This window comes from Pristiophorus japonicus, chromosome 12 (genome assembly GCF_044704955.1).
Source record: "Pristiophorus japonicus isolate sPriJap1 chromosome 12, sPriJap1.hap1, whole genome shotgun sequence".
Lineage (NCBI taxonomy): Eukaryota > Metazoa > Chordata > Chondrichthyes > Pristiophoridae > Pristiophorus > Pristiophorus japonicus.
The window spans coordinates 198443841-198461605 of NC_091988.1; the positions used below are offsets into that span (position 1 = coordinate 198443841).

The window sequence follows — 17765 nt, forward strand, 5'->3', positions numbered from 1 at the left end:
CTTAGAATCAATCAGTACAGTAGGCCCATTGTGCCTCTTTGAACGAGCTAGTCAATTAATCCCACTTACCTGCACTTTCCCCATGGCCCTGGAGAAGGACAAATTTGAAGGTCTTTTGAGGAGTAGGGGAAGAGACACAAATTGGATAGCTCTGTCAAAGAGTGGACACAGATATGATGGCCCGAATGGCTTCCTTCTGTGCTGGTTGATTCTATAATTCTATAAAGGCAGAGACAGGAGTAGGTTGTGTGGACCTTCACTTTGTGGAAGGTTCCTGGCTCTTGCCGCTTGCATATCACACATAAATAAGCCGTGATAAGTACATAGTCTCGCTGTTGGATGGGTCCAGTGACTAATGCTTGGATTTCACCTATGAATCATTTCTTGTGTGTTGTATGGATCAGTTCCACCCACTTAAAGTACATTTCATTTTTTTGGGGGGGTGAATTAAAAGCTTTTGCGATTTTGTTTCTTGCCAGCAGCAAACTGTGAAACTAATAGAGACTACAAATCGGCTCATGTTACCCTCTGGACACACCGCCCCCCCCCGGAGAACAGAGGCTCTCTCTGGGTTGGGAAGCTCTGGAATTTGTTACATCATTTCAGATAAGGCAGCTGATTCTAAGACTGCTTTGCTGGGAAGTGGCTATTTGAATAACAAAAGTGAGAAAACATATTGGGCAATGAGTTTGGCAAGAGCAAGAGAGAAACGCAAAGAATAGGTTGAACTCAGCCACCTGCAAGAAATACATACAAGTTTTAATCTTAAAAATGCAATGCTAAGAGAAGGTCTACTGCAAGCAGTTATCCTGTGGTGTGCCCTCCTCCTGCCCCACAACCCTCCCGGATCTCTGCGCTCCTCCAATTCTGGCCTCACTAACACACATTATCTGGTCATTATCACATTGCTGTTTGTGGGAGCTTGCTGTGCGCAAATCGGCTGCCGTGTTTCCTACATTACAACAGTGACTACACTCCAAAAAAAGTACTTCATTGGCTGTAAAGCGCTTTGGTATGTCCAGTGGTTATAGAAGGTGCTATATAAATGCAAGTCTTTCTTTCTGGCCTCTTGCACATCACCCATTTTTGCCACTCCACCATTGGTGGCCGACCCTGTGTAAATGCAAGTCTTTCTTTCCAAATGCTCAATAAAAGACCTAACATCCCCGCTTGTGTAAAGATAATGTTTTATTTATACATAATACATCCTGCAACAGAACAATTTAAAACATATGAATATGTACAGATCTGAAAATAGCAAATCACTTTTTTTTTCCCTCCTCCACAGACAAAATAATTAGTCAGCAGGAAGATGGGTTACAGCTTTTCCCACTGGTGTTAAGACGGTTTGGAACATTTGGGGGTGGTTTTAACCCAATACGCCCGTCGGGAAACTGCCAGATCAGGAGCCACGCTGGGTTTTGTGCCCCGACCGATTTTATTCTCTTGTCAAATTCAACGGAGAGCAGCATTGGGGTGGCCTGCCAAACCGGAGTTCCAGCCGATCCTGGTGGTTGGGTTAAAATTGCAGCCATAGGTATCTGCTGGCACTGGGAATTACCGTGTGGATCACTGGAAAGGACTAGACCAGTGTGGACTCTGCCAGTACAGAGACCGCCGGTGTTCGGAGAACCAACACTTTTACATTGCAATGAGAACTGGGGCCACACTGGCCAAGCGCTGCGCCGATACTACTTGGAATAGTAACAGGGAGCAAGCAATTGTGCTTTCTCCACCCTGTCGCCATCCCCACCCAACCAACACCAAAGGAGGAGGAGGAAGGGATTACAAGCCCAAATTCTCAGTTTGGCTCTTTCTTTCCCCCAGCTCACTGGGTACCATGTTCTACTTGTGCAACGCCAAGAGTTTCAAAGTACAGGTCCTCACGAGGACTGTACAATGGGGAAGGCAGGACCTACAATGTCCGGGGGGGCCCTCTCTATTCAAAGTCATTGCTCACAAATGCATTTTAACATCTTCCAATAAGCGAGTGACAATGCGCCATGAAATGTAGGGATCCCGCCTTCCCCTGCCCACAGGACCTGAAACCTTTATATCCTGAGTTTATTTAAAGTAAAGCACACTCAGTCCCGGCATACACGTGCGCCGAGGATCGGATCGGAGCCTCACTTCAAGGCCCAACTTTCTAAAGAACACACACACACACACACACACACACAAACGCTCTCTTGCTCCAGTTATATTTTGTGACACTTTCCATTTGTGTAATAGCACCAACTCAACAGCCATTGATTGGCTAGTGTGTGTCAGTGAGGGAGGGGGCAGGGGCAAGGGATGGAAGCATGGAGAGCTATTATTCATTGGTAAACTCTTATTTTTCAAATCCCCTCCCTCTCCCCCACATCAAGCAGCCTTTAAAGAATGTTGCCAATAGTATTTACACCAATATTAATCCAAAGAATTACTTTTAAATTCTTTTTACGTACCAAAATATATAGTTTTATTGAAAAACAAAAAAAAATTCTACTATATTTATACTTTTATTAAGAGCCTTGTACCTGGGTGCGCTATTCAAATACTGGAGCCAGTATGTGAGCACTTTGCAAAACAAGTTTTCTGAAACAGACTCCTATTCTACTGGGAGAAGAGGTGGAAACAGATGAGAGCAAGGGCTGGAGGTTGGATCATTTTAATTGGACACACAACTAGCATTGGCTCAACTGAAAAGAACTCTCAAAATTAGGGGCCCCAAAACAAAAATTATTTAAAAATAAAAAGCAAGCTTGGATACTGGTTGTCGCTCTGGCATTATAAAGTGGCAAACCGAACTGGCCAATCGAGAAAGGCCAAAGGCAGGGAGTCAAATCATCTCCACGGACCACCCCTTCCTTCAACTTCAGGTAATTCACCTGCCAAACCCAGGGGATGGTCACATTGGCAGAGGCAACCTTCAAATCAAAGCATTACTTTCGAAAAGAAAAAAAGGTAGCTCATGATCAAATTTATCACGTAGCTTTAAAAAAGAAAATTAAAACAGGAGTATCACCCAACATCAACCTGTAACCCACACCACGTAGAACCCTGCAGGCTTCAATTGGAGACCTCTCCATGCAAAAACACAGTAATTTATCAAAATACGATTGTGCAGGATGCATTTTTGCCCAAAAGCCCATCAATGGCGCCCCCATCTCATGATGGGGCATCTCAAGCAGCTGATTGCTTCTGGCAGTGAAGAGAATGGGGCCGGTTGTCCAAATTGGAGATGATGGTCGGAATCATACCTTTCCCTCAACACGGCAACAAAAAGAAACTACTTCGCAAAACGAAGACGTGCCCTCACCTTTGGCATGGCGCACGTTAGTTTGGTTTGGGGAAAGGCCTGATTGAATTCCCAACTGAGGGTTTAAAACCGTACTTTCAACTACCCAGGCCCCAAGCTGGGATCCCCCTCCTTGAATCGTTCTTCCAAGCCGCTCAACACCCAACTCTGACCAAGCCTTTGGTCACCTGTCCCAATGATCTCCTTTTATGCGGCCCGGTGTCAATTGTCGGTTAAACGCTCCTTGCGAAGCGCGGCGGGAAATTTTACACCGAGGGGCCCGACATAAATGCACGTGGTTGTTTCAGGGGAGGCACTCCCAGGTTCAGCAGTTCTGGGTTGCTGCACGATCCAGACAGAGAAAGGGATCAATCCGGCCTCTCAACAGGGCTGGTACCAGCCACACATCGTGCTTAATGTGCCTCGAGTGGAGGCAGGGTCGTGGCTTTACAAAACAGCCCCATTGAAAGAAGCCTTCGGGAGCTATTTACTTGGGTCTCAGAAATGGCCAAAGTTTTAGCAACATCAGCCTCAATGACGCTACTAGCAAATTGAGCGCGAGGAAAACGTTAACATCCAAACCCCTTTTTGCATCACAGGATTCAACAGCTGCACACATGCAAGAGAAAAGATTCCTTTATTTATAAAAACAATAATTTAATCCAGAAATTGCTCTCCCATTATTCTTTGTAGTCTATATAAAAAAAAAGATACGTGTATATCCTGAGGCTTTGGCAGGTTTAATTTAGGCTAAAGTTTTAGGTTCCTCCTCCAAATAGCCAGGAGAACCGAGTTTAGAAACTTTGGTATTTAAAAAAAAAAAACAAGAGACAGCTTTTAAAGAAATCATTCCAATTGTCAAGGGATCGTATGCTCAAGAACGTTGACCGAGGAATACAGTCAATATGAAATGTTCAAAGAAACAGCAAAGCCTGAGGCCTACTTCGCACTACTACAGTTAATACAACAGGAAAGAGAGAGAGAGTTGGATATTCTGACCACTTGTGGGGGAAATTAGTGTATAAAACAGCAAACGAGGGAATTGAAAACGAAACTTCCAAGGGCCCAGGAATGAGGAACCCGAACTGATAGTGTTTTGACTTTTGCAGAGAACGTTGAGAGTCTCCTAGCAACAACAAAAGGCCGAGGTCGAATGCAGATCGGAGACTGTACAGCTGCTACTTGGTAGTTTCATTACATTCCCAGGATGTAAAAAAAAAAAGGGGGCATTTTCAGGAACTGGGTTAAATTAAAAATGAAAATCCTCTTTATAAAAAAAAATTTCAAAAAAAAACTCAGGAAATCTCTCTCTCTCGTGACTGCACTACACTGCCCTGCGAAGCACTGACTATTAAAACATGTGACTGTTCCAGTGTGGAACTCCAACTGCAATATTGTCATATCGTTTACAAAATAAAATGGCAGAAAAGGTACATCATCCTAGAATTAAACACATCATTCATCTGAAAACATTTAAAAAAAAATCACACCTTGAAATAAAATGAAAGTAAAAGTCAATTAAAATATTTTAAGATAAATTAATTTTTGTTTTTAAAAAGCATGAAATTTTTTTTTTTAAGATAGAACCATTTCTACAGAATTCATCAGTGGTGTTATAGGAACATAGTTGTATGCTATTAGTATTTGTAATAAAATACTACAGAAAGGTAACAATCTATGATTAAGTACGTCTCTCTAACCCATTTAAAAAAAAAAATCCAATTCATTTGTTGTCGGGGGAGGAGAAGGAAGGAAAATGATGCAAAATAAGCAACATAAGCACTGGGGAGAAGGGGAAGAGATTAACGCTTGCGAGTGTTCCGATGGTTAAAAGATTTTTTGGAACAAACAGAGAAAAAAAATTAGAATTCTCGGAGAAATGGAGAAAGGCAGTTCTTAGAAAAAAAAGCCGCTCCAATTTGTCGATTAGTGTTTAAAGTCCGCGGGTTTAACAGTCTGCCTGCCTGCCCCCCCGGGAAACCGGTTACGATTTCCGGGATTGGAAATGTCGGGACTGGGTGACCTTTCACCTCCTCCTCCTCCTCCTCCACAGAACTCGGTAGAAATACTCATGGCGGGCACAATAATGGACGCCGCTGGGTTTTTTTGCGCTCCAAGACTCGTCCATTTTTGAAACGTTTTAAATCTTTTAATCTGGGTTAGACAACATTTTCTTTTTAGAAAACCAACAGTTAAAAGTGGACTTCTTTTTTGATACACATACACACACACACACACACACACATACATATGTGTGTATATATTTATATATTAAAAAGATTAGCAGAGGTTGTTTTTTTTTTAAAAACTAGTTGCAGAATTTGGCTCCACTTTTTGTCTTTGTCTTGTTAAGGCGGAAGCTCTTGGAGAGAATATAAAGTCTGTTGTTCAGAAGCTCAGGTACCACACGAGGCTTACGCGTAGAACTCAGTGGTTGGTGCCTTCTTGTAGATGGGTTTTTTGCTGAGGTCGTAGCTGCCTTCATCCTTCTTCCTCATGCGGTAAACTAGGAGCAGGATGAGGAGGATGGCGAACAGCAGGCCAATGGTGCCACCTGCGATCATTGCTGCAAATCAGAACAAGTCTGTTAGTCCGGGTGGCTGTACAACGTGCCTCGTTCAAAAACAAAAAATTTGCGTTTTTTTTTAAATTAAAGAACACCTTTCACAATCTCAGGGCTGTCCCAAAAGCACTTTACAGCCAAAGTATTCCTTTTGAAGAAGTGTAGTCACTGTTGTAACGCAGGAAACCCAGCAGACATTTTGCACACAGCAAGCTCCCACAAACAGCCAGTTTAAAAATCGGTGTCGGTTCAGGGATAAATATTTGGGTCAGGACACTGAAGAGAACTCCCCGGCTCTTCTTCGCAGTAAGTGTCGCAGGGATATATTTCACGTCCACACACAAGAGGGCAGACGGAGCCTCGTTTTAATATCTCATCCAATGTCTGACCGTGCAGCTCTGCCTCAGTGCTGTTTTTATACAAGCACCTCATCACATCTCAGAAACGCCACAAAGCATTTCACACACAACCAATTACCCTGGAAGTGCAGTCAACGCTGGGGTCGGAAGAGCAGGAGGGGCAATAAATGGTGTTCATGAAGAAACCACTGACTTAAAAAAAAAAAAAAAAATCCTTCTAATTTCCAAACTTAGTGATGATCCAGCCAGGCACGATGGGGCGGGGGATAATTTCTAGAAGCAACTTAGACTTATTTATATATTTATTCATTTATTTTTAATCCTCACCCCCATAGAAACAAAAAATTAGATTTATAGAATTGAAGATTGTCCAATAAAGGACATTATCTTCACATTACGGAAACGCACTGGAAAAGGAGCACAAAGATAATTCCAGAATACCCATCAGGAAAGACGGAGCAGGCTGGGGCTCTTGGCTCTATAGAGGGGTGACATGAGAGAGGTCTTTAAGATTATGAAGAGCTTTGATAGGATAGACAGAGACGAGGTTTCCATGGAGACCAAAACTAAAATATTAATACAAGATAGTCACCAATAGGGAATTCAGGAGAAACCACCCAGAGAGCGGTGAGAATGTGAAACTCACTACCCCAGGGAGGGATTATGGCGAATAGCATCGATGCATTTAAGGGGAAGCTGGATAAACACATGAGGGAGAAAGGAATAGAAGGATATGGGGATGGGGTGAGATGGAGAGGGGTGGGAGGGGGCTTGTGTGGAGCATAAACACCAGCACGGACCTGTTGGGCCGAATGGCCTGTTTCTGTGCTGTACACTCTATGCAATGTGTTTTTTTGCACGGAGGGCAATAGTCTGGGCAGATCAGTCCCCTACATGCTGGCTGGAGTGGAGACATTTCGCGTTGGACGCCCAAAGGCGCACTGGGCGTGTGTCCCATACCTGCGAGCATCTCTGTGCTTTCGAAGACACTGTCACCGTTGTTGGTGCTCGCCATGGCGACCCGGTTGCCATTGTTGTCCTGGGGCAGGGCGTTCTTTACCAGCTGCACCTCATTGCTTAAAATGGGGCCCTCCACAACATCCGTTAAATCATCGCTCCCTTCGTCAATTCGGTTGTCCATTTCGTCGTCCTGAGAAGAACAACACTTCTGTTACATTGAGTCCTTTTCCCTCTGTCCCCCTCCCAAAGTTTTCCGGCTCTCCGCTCCTCCCCTCCCCCTCTTAAAATGCGGAAAGGCGCCGGCGCTGGAGCGATGGAGGCCAGCTCCTGGTCAGGTCGTCACACCCAGGTGGTTGGTCATTCACCCAATATCCGTACTGCTCACTTTCCAGCAGACAGCACCGGATGGCGATTTAGGGGTTGGAGGCCTGGTAATATTGGTTGCTCCACACACCCCACCCCCCTCAGTCCATTTCTGGCACAGAGTCCAATGATTGCTACTCTCGTTGGGATCCCGGCCCGTCTCAGCACAGATGAGGAATTGAAGATGGAAATCTTCCCGAGCATGGTGGCCCAGCATCACATCTACTGGCACCATTTACTCATGGAGCTACGTTTAGTTGGAATGTTGCAACAACCCCAACAGTGCTCCCAGTCGGAGCAACATACCAACACTGGCCGCGGCAGCGTCAGCCTGTTGCAACACCGCCATGGGAAGAGCGCCGGGATTAGCTTTGGGTAGCCCTAGCTCACAGAGACGATGGGCCGAATGGCCTCTTTCTGTGCTGTAACCGTCTGTGCTTAGGGCCACAGAGTCAGCGGGGATCTCAAGAAGTTCAGCAGCGCTTTGTAAACTCTCAACTATTCTCCCAAATCATTGGTGAGTCAACAAACTCGGCCAGTGTTCCCGCTGTTGGGGGCCCCCCGCCCCCCCCTTGACTTCCAGGTGCCCCATGCAACAATTACTGCCCATGACAATCATACAACCCTAGAGACGGTCCATAAAGAATGGAGCACATCTTACCTCATCATCGATTGGCTCTTTGCTATCATCTGGAAGAAAAGAAAATAATTTTGTTGGCAATCATCTTCAGGGTAACTATCACAGTGCCTGGCTATGCACAAATTGGCCACCATGTTTCCTACATTAGGACAGCAACTACGGTTCCAAGAGTACTTCACTGGCTGCATGAGGGCATGATAGAAATGCAAAACTTTCCTTTCATTCTGTGCCCGACTGCAGTCGAGAGTTAGTGGCAGGAGAAGAGGATAGTTGGGGCTGGCATTGTGTGACTCACATGATCAGAAAACGGAATGATGAACGGCTGGAGAGGCATATATGGGCAGTCAGCGTGCAGTTTAAAATTTAAAAAAGTTACAGGAACTTTACTGAACACCCCCAGGCGTGCACAGAATTAAACTGGAGCTTCAGCACAGCGATGATAATCACAAACCAGCCTTCGAGGCCTTTCCGCTCACAGGTGGGTTGGAAGTTCCACTTGCCACCGCCATCGTTCGAGTGCAGTTGAAATACAAGGGGGTGGGCGGGAAACGCAGCATCAACAGGCAGATAGTCCACCGGAGGAAAGCCCCGCAGTTACAGGTTTTACAGTAACTGAGGAAGTCGTAGACTCGGCTCGGCAGAGCCCTGCATTCCTCGCCGAAACCACTTCCTCTTTCAGCAGCTGCTCGTTCCAGCACAAGCTGCCCCAACCCGGGGGGGGGAAGAGAATGTAGACAATAAATCTCTCAAACTTTCCGAATCCCAACACTTCAACCGCAGGTCACAAAACCCCCTCATTCCCCCCTCTCCCGCTAAACCTCTACTGCAAATCAGGTGGTGTTCACTGTTTATTCATGGGAACGACTGTATTCAAAGGCTGTTTAAGATGTTACATTTGCACCAATAAAAAAAAGTGAAATTATGAAATTCTTTCCTCGGTTTAAACAATGAAATTAGTATTAGTAAAAAAAAAAATAATACTGGAGAAATTAATGGGACTGACTGAAAGCCGATAAATCCCCTGGACCTGATGGCCTAAATCCTAGGGTTTTGAAAGAGGTGGCTATAGAGATAGTGGATGTATTGGTTGTCAACTTCCAAAATTCTAGATTCTAGAAACGGTTCATGCAGATTGGAAGGTATGAAAGGATCTGGAGTTCTCTATCCCAAAGGGCTGTGGAGGCTCAGTCTTTGGGTATACAAGGTGGAGATCGATAGATTTTTGGATATTAAGGGAATCAAGGGATATGGGGATAGTGGAGTTGAAATAGATGATCAGCCATGATCTTATTGAATGGCGGAGCAGGCTCGAGGGGCCGAATGGCCGACTCCTGCTCCTATTTCTTATGTTCTTATGAAGGAAAGGGAACGGGCACAAGGGGGAAACTGGTGTTTGTGAAGTTCCCTCAGTGTCGGAGGAGCATCACCCGCCCATTTGGAGCTAATTGGGGATTAGTTTCCCCTCCGGAATCTGTCACTTAGGTTCCTTTCCAGCTTAAAATCAACTCCGGCAACGCCAGTTGGGCGTGAAGTCTGGAGTGTCTCCGTTCAGTTCAACAGGGCCAGCCTAAGAGGTGTCCAGCCACTGGTAGCTCAGCATCCAGCCGATCGCAGGCTGGCGAGAGATTCGAGTCCATCGCTTAACACCAATGGCTTCTTCATCAAGAGATGGGATTTCAATCTTGCCAGCCAGGAGTACACTCCTTTGGGTCAGGCAACATGGACATGTGCAACAGCTTCTACAGCGAGAAGCTTTGCCAGCACAGACATGATGGGCCGAACGGCCTCCTTCTGTGCTGTAAAATTCTCTGATTCTATGAAACATATCCAGTCAATGGGTATGAAGGAGGGCAAGGGGTGGGGAGAAAGATATACAAAAACAGTAGAAAGAACATCTAAACACAGTATGAAATGGGCTGTATAAAGCAGGCAATTTATACAAGTGTTGGTGGATATTGTAAACCATAGAATGCTAACAAATCCATCTCAGTGCTTGAATAGATCAACTGTATGGAGGAGGAGCAAAAAACAAGACCCCTACTTTTTGCAGTTTGGGCATTGGGTCTGGTGTCTCCTGGTGTCCCTGTTTAGCGGGATCCCATTACCTGTGTGAACACGTGATGTTGAGAATGGCTGTGCACGCGAGTCAGCTCATCCATCTCAGTCTGTGATGGCGCACAATCCTATCCTCTCTTGTGCAGGGGGATTGACAGGGCCGATGCTGAGAGGCGGTTTCCCCCGGCTGGGGAGTCTAGAACTAGGGTCACCATCTCAGTACAAGGGGTCGGCCATTAAGACTGAGATACACTCAGGAGGGTTGTGAATCTTTGGAATTCTCTGCCCCGGATGGTTGTGGATGCTGAATCGTTGAGTATATCCAAGGTGGAAATAGATAGATTTTTGGACTCAGGGAACCGAGGGATATGGAGATCGGGCATGAAAGTGAAGTGGAGGTTGAATGGCGGAGCAGGCTCGAGGAGCCATATGGCCTACTCCTGCTCCCAATTCTTATGTTCCCTCTCTTTTAAAAAAAAAGATTGTTGTGATGCACACATTCTTAGAGCCTAGGGATGGGGCTTCTTTAATGTGGCCATCTTTTTCTGTTCCTAACAAGTCTTAGGCTCTTCATGCCCAAACTTGGCTTTAAACACAGAAGCTGAGTCCAGGCGAAAGGGTCCCTTGGGGGTTCCACCTCAAGGCAAGCCCCAATCCACACGGGGCATGGTCAGAACCTGGACTAGACATTACCACTGCACATCAAGAAAGGAGATAGTTACCCATGTCATTGTCATCTCCAGAAGCGAAGCCAGAGCCTTCTTCATTCTCGTAATTGGGGTGAAGTTTACTTAGTTCTGGGAATCCCGAGCCCTCCAGGTCATTTGTCAACTCCCTTTGCTGTTTCAGGTTAAAAAAAAGAGAGAATGAGACACAGATCAGTACAGAGCACACAATGCCAGAACCAGACCAGGTGCTGTAACCTGAACCGATTGCGATTAGTACACTCAAAGACATTTAAACAATATTAATTCATCGCAGGGGGGGGGAGGAAAGAGTGGAATGAGAGACGGTTTTTAATGGGATAGTTCCAGCCTCCCTGCTGTCTCCTTCCCAACAAGGTCAGTCTAGCACAAGCTCCGAATCACATGTTGAAGAGACACAAGTGCTACATTCTTACTGTTAGTGGAAACATTCCATTCAGGCAGTAAACAGGAAACAAGTTATAAATATATACCCAACTTATTAGTGCAACGGGAGGAAAAAAAAAGACACGCACAGAAATTAATTGTCTTCCTGGTCTGGCCACTAATCTTCTGAATCAAGTAAAATTTCCATTAGCTTTCGATGAAATTGCAAAAAACTGTGTCCCGAAGCAGGAAAAATGATTAACTCACTGGACCTGCTTAGTTAGCATCCCACTGTGCCCGTATTAGGATTAACCCTTCGAGGCATGGAATACAAGAGCAGGGAGGTTACGCTTGAACTGTATAAAACACTGGTTAGGCCGCAGCTGGAGTACTGCGCGCAGTTCTGGTCATCGCATTACAGGAAAGATGTGATTGCACTGGAGAGGGTACAGAGGAGATTTACAAGGATGTTGCCTGGACTGGGCAATTTTGGCTAAGAGGAAAGATTGGAGATACTGGGTCTGTTTTCTTTGGAACAGAGGAGGGGGAAGGGAAACCCGATTGAGGTGTATAAAATTATGAGGGGCCTGGATAGAGTGGATAGGAAGGACCTGTTTCCATTGGCAGAGGGTCAACAATCAGGGGACATAGATTTAAAGTAATTGGGGGGAGGTTTAGAAAAGATGGGAGGGGAAATGTCTTCACCCACAGGATGGTGGGGGTCTGGAACTCACTGCCTGAAAGGGTGGTAGAGACAGAAACCCTCACCACATTTAAAAAGAGTACTTGGATGTGCATTTGAAGTGCCGTAACCTACAGGTCTATGGACCGAGAGCTGGAAAGTGCAATTAGGCTGGATAGCTCTTAGTCGGCCGGCGCGAACACAATGGGCCGAATGGCTTCCTTCCGTGCTGTAAATTTCTATGATTCTATGAAGGGTGTAATCATCCCATCCAGTACCAAATGTCAAAGCACAGTTTTCCACCACTTACATCTACCTGGGACTCATCCCCTGCCCAGCGTCAAACTACAATACACTTGCGTCACAACCAGCTTTGGACCGTCCAGGGTGTGGAAAATTAAAACAGTGGATCACTGTTACGAGGCTGTGTGACCTTGGCTCCTACCATCGTCACGTTGCGCTGACGTTTTGCCAAGTGAAACATGCTACTCGCTACAGCTGATGGAACACTTGGTTCCCAATGGGAGGTGTTGACCGGGAGACTTGGCAAAAAAAATATATATCACAGGGCGCTGGGAGCAGTTCGGGGGGGGTGGGGGGGGGGGGGGGGGGGGGGAATAGCCAACCTGATTAAATTAAAAATCAAACGGACAACGGCACATTCGGGTCTGTTTAGATTCCCATTGGCAAGCCGGAATATCTACAATTCCAATCATTTCAGTTTATCGCTCATGAGCTAAGCAACACTGTACAATGGAATGGTGATTACTGGTCGATTGAATCGGGATGAAACCATAATTCGCACACAAGAGTATAAAAATGGGGTGAAGGCAATCACATCCAGGTGCTACCATGCGTCTCTGAATGCCGGGGACAGGAGGAGGTCAGCCATGGTTCCCGCTCAGTACCAAGGGACTCCTGATGTGAAGAGAGCGCGCAGATCACTGGCGAGAACACGATCAGGTTTGGGCAGTGAAGCTGGAGTACACGAGGAACTGCTTAGAGGGAATGGGACTGGAGGAGAGAGAGAGAGAGAGAGAGAGAGAGAGAGAGACTGGGGCCACGCAAGTGTACCCTGTACCACAGCGAGAGGGGGCGAACACGTTCAGGATTGGAAAAAAAAATGAATCTGGGGTAGAGGAGACGAGAGATTTAAAATAGACGCGGTACCGAGTTACAGTCTGCAGCCCAGCAGTCGGACAGCCGCATGTGTAACATTCCATCAGCAAGCGACAGCGAAGAGCTTGACGAAACCACTCGGGACAGCTTGCCCCCTGGTCAAACACCGCTTGCACACGGAAGTGGTGGTCTCCCTGCAGGTCAGGGGGGGATTAAACCTAGTGCCGTGGGGGATTTACATCCGGAGCCCCGATGCGTGCAAGTCAATCCCACGCGACAAAGGTTTGATCCCCTTCCCAATCCGCTCCTTGAAAGCAACTGGATGCTGCAAACAAGGGGGGGGGGGGGGGGGGGAGGGAGGAGATGGGATTTCAGAAGGCTGGGATCAAATGGGCCGAAGGTCCTTCTTCATTGAAACCAATCTCCTGATGACAGCACCAACGTGTAGTTGGGAAACAAGCCGAGGTTCCCCAGCCAGTTAATGTCCAGATACAGTTACCACTGTACATGACTCCAGTCAATTCATCTATCAAACCCGCTTCTCGTACATGGAAGAGGATTAGGGAGGCACTATCTCTCGTATCACTGGGTGTTTTTTTTTTGATAAATCTATTCCTGGTGACTGCATGGGTCACCGTGTCCACACTCTCTGCACGGGCACAGGGTCCAACACCAGCCGGTAACGATGGCCGGGTCTCCAGCGCCCAAATAATTGCTATACAGCGTCAGCTGTGGCTCAGTGGGTAGCACACTCGCCTCAGAGGTCACAAGGTTGCGGGTTCAAGCCCCACTCCAGGAACTGGAGCACATAAATCCAGTCCGACACTCCAGTGCAGTGCTGAGGGAGTACTGCACCATCGGAGGCGTCATCTTTTGGATGAGACGTTAAACCGAGGCCCCGTCTGCCTTCTCGAGTGGACGGAAAAGATCCCACGGCACTTTGCCCTCAACTGTAGCTGGACGATAACTGATCTGCAAGCCAGAAGTGAGAATGCCAACATGGGGGAGGGATTGGAGAATGAAAGAAAAAGACTTTGAGGCGATACAAGAACAAGGGAAATTAGAGCCAGGCTGTTCAGGGGTGACACGCACACACACTTAATGGAAATCTGGAACTTTCACTCCCTCCCCCTTTTCTCCCCCCCAAAAAAATTGAAGCTGGGGGGGGGGGGTCAATTGAAAAGATCAATAGGTATTGTGGGATTATGGAATCAAGGTGGTTGGAGTTCATGTGCATCAGCCATGATCTAATTGAATGGTAGAACAGGCCCGAGGGGCTGAATGGCCTCCTGCCATGTGTCAGGATTAGTCACAATGCTTCGATAGCTTCAGTTTGGCAGCTCCAGTAGGTTTAATGCTGTTGTTATTCATTATAGAAGGGATGGGGATGCACTATGGTGAAAGAGTTGATGTGACTTATGTTTCAGTGACCACAAGGTTACTCATGCACAATATGTTCAGGACATCGTTGAGTCATCGAATTGCCACATCTTCTCCTTACTCATGAAAATGTTTTGGCAGTTTTGGGCAAGTCATCTTTTTACTCTCGTGCCAAATTCTCTTTCCCGACGGCGCAAACTCTTACCGGGATAGGGCTTTCGCGGACACCGGTACTTTGCCCAAATGGCATACTTCACAAGTAAGCCTAAACAGCGAGCAGGGTCTCGGAACATTGATCTGGTAACCCTGGCTGATTTCCCATCTCCCGAACCCTAAGCCACGGAGGCCAATTGCAGCAAGGCTACCCCACCAGTCCTTTGGATATTGGGGGCAAAATCCCAGGCCTTCTGATGATGCAAGCCAGCGCCACACTATGGAACGTCTATTTACTCACACACCAGGCCGTCTCAAGGCTCTGCATGCCACAACTATGCAAGCAGGAGACTGTAAGGCCATGCCTCGATTTTAAAACTCTCATCCCGTTTTTCCAAATCCTTCCGTGGCTTCGCCCCCTCCCAATCTCGAACCTCCCCCAGCCCTACAACCCTCCGAGGTCTCTGCGCTCCTCCAATCCTGGTCTCCTCAGATTTTCACTGCCTTCAGCTACCGGGTCCCAAGCTCTGGAATTCCCTCTGGAAACCTCTTCCTCACTCCTGCTTTAAGACGGCCCTTTAGAACTTACCTCTTTGACCAAGCTATTGGTCACTTGTCCCGATATCTCCTTAGGTGGCTCAGTGTCAGATTTTGTCTGATAACAGTCCTGCGAAGTGCCCAGGAACGTTTTACTACATTAAAAAAAGGCGCTATATAAATGCAAGTCAGTGTTGACTTGACTAAAAACTTGTGTCACGCGAACTGTGACAACAGGGAGAAACAGGCAGCAAGGTGGTGCTGCTGATGGTCATTAGCTCCAGCCAGATTAAAGTCAAAAAACAGCTTTACACTTCAGCTGTGCAAACATACAAAACTCCTGTAGACACCCGACATCTGAGAAATAAAAATAAAAACCAAGAACCATCACAAGTTACGGCTGGATGCTCAGTACAAGTTGGAGCTTGATCAATGGCTCTCACGGTTGAAAGGGAACAATTAAGTCAAAGAAACTCCCAAACACTGAACAAAAGTTTGAAATTAATGGGGGCGGAGGGGGGTGGTTTAAAGAGGGAAGAGTGCGCATTTTCAGATTAAAATCAGTATTGTTAACAACCTAGGCATCTGGCACGTTGGCTGCCAAAATAACGTTTAGCCTAGGCTGGGGGGGGGGGGGGCACAGTCATCATTTTGCATCTCGCTCACAGCAAGGGTCACCTAGAGTGCATGTGCTGCAATCTTTCACACTTGTGCAGAAACACAAATTTGAGCAAAAATCCAGCATGGGTTTACACATGTCATTAACCCCCCCCCCCCACCAGCCAAAGATTTATGGACACATTCGCTAACCTCCTGTGGCACTGCTTGTTGCGTGGTCAGGGATCTGGACTGGCCTGTGTCTTTAAGTATACTGCTCAAGTACACCCAGTGGAAAAGCTGTCCCCAAGTACATCCTGGAGATCAACTGCTATTACTAAATTGTCTCACCCAACTCATACCCAAGCCCAGATAACAATCTTTTTCCATGGGGGGGGGGGGGGGGGGGGGGAAGAGAAATTCACAGCAGAGTCCAATCCTATTCTCACCCAATTCTTCGGGGAGGGGTCCTGGGAAGATGATCAGAAGCAGGATTCCGTGGTCAAATTACGCCCCCCACCCGCCCCGCCCTCCTAAACTTAGGCAGCCCCAAGGTCTACCATAGGGCCCCAGTCACATCAGTTAACTCAGCCCAGGCATCAAACCTGTGACCATCTACGACTCACGTCGGCTCCCCTGCTTACCCAGCCTATTGTTGCGGCTTGTCGGCCAATCACGTAGCCCCTCCCACGAACCAGGATGGACCAGCAGCACAAGGTAATTCGAGGTGACCTCCCGAGGTCCTAAGTGCGCACACCGCACCCTAACTTCTCCTACCTCGCACCCTCAGTCTGCACTTACAACTCTCGGTCTTTGCTTCCAAGACCAAGAAATCAAAGCGTTTGAAAGTGACACTCCTCCATTCTCTGCAGCCTAATGATGGAGCCCTCCCAACAGCATTAATTAATCTTTTGGTTTAACTAAAATAGGATAGTTAACGTTTTTTTGTGTTATAAATTAAATGAGTTTCTTAATAGCTTGGCCGCTTCATACAGTGTCAAACGCAGAGCTTCACCGCTGAACGCAAGCAGCGACCCACATGTAACACGACTCCGTTCTCTACATGTCTCCACGCAACTTACATTGAGAGATTGAAATCAAACAGGTGCCAGATTTGCATATACTGCCCCGCAGCAGAACACCGATATGGAACCCGCTAACTGGCAGGGCTAGTGTAGTGCAAGTAACACTGGCCTCCTCGAGAGAGGGAGAGGGGGAGAGAGCGACACACAGTCTCCCAATTGACAGGGCTATCAAGTGGCAAGTCATACTAAATGTCACAAGGGTAACTGGAAGTCACATGACCACACATTATCATACCGTTTCCAACTCCGAGAGGATTATTTATCCTGGACTGTCCCAAGACTCGAACTCTTTACTGCACCATCTATCTATTCCTCCTGCAGATTTTTTGATTAAAAAAAAAAAAAAAAAAAGTGCCCAAACTAGGCGAGATCTTCATTATTGTGATCTGGAATGCAGCACCTCGCCGTGTGGTGGAATCAGATTCTAATTGGGCATTTACTTGGAAGAGGACTCATTGGCAGGGTTACAGGGAAGAGCAGGGCAGTGAGACTAACTGGCTAGAAAGAGCCGGTGCCAGCACTGGCACAATTGGCCGAATGGCCTCCTTCTGTGCTGCAAGATTCTATTCTCGGTGCACCCAATCACCACTCCGATTTAACCCTTCCATCCTCTGGTGTGCTGCACCTCAAGCCTTGGAGCTTCACCCAAGTTTCTCAATTCTTTAAAAAAAAAACAGTCCCATGAGATGGAGACTTCCTGAAGCCCAGGTGGATGCCTGGACATCTATCAAAGAGGACTCCTCCCTCGGCTGTAGTCCTGGTCACGGTGAGAAATAGTCTCAATAAATAAGAGTAACATAGGAACAGGAGGTGGCCATTCAGCCCCTCGAGCCTGTTCCACCATTCAATGAGATCATGACAGATCTGTGACCCAACCCCAAAATAATTGATCCAGCATCAACTGCCCTTTGTGAAAGAGAGT

At 46.8% G+C, this 17765-nt stretch overlaps 1 protein-coding gene across 1 annotated transcript in view; it reads right to left on the reverse strand.

The window, feature by feature from the left end:
- Window positions 1-3900: 3900 nt before the first annotated feature.
- Window positions 3901-17765, reverse strand: part of sdc4 (syndecan 4) — a 32033-nt gene continuing 18168 nt past the window's right edge. The window contains exons 2-5 of the mRNA XM_070896402.1: window positions 10943-11060; window positions 8187-8215; window positions 7163-7352; window positions 3901-5846 (exon numbers count right to left, since the gene is read on the reverse strand). Coding sequence (XP_070752503.1) covers window positions 5695-5846; window positions 7163-7352; window positions 8187-8215; window positions 10943-11060 — 489 coding nt within the window. The 3' untranslated portion in view covers window positions 3901-5694. The remainder of the gene's footprint in view (window positions 5847-7162; window positions 7353-8186; window positions 8216-10942; window positions 11061-17765) is intronic.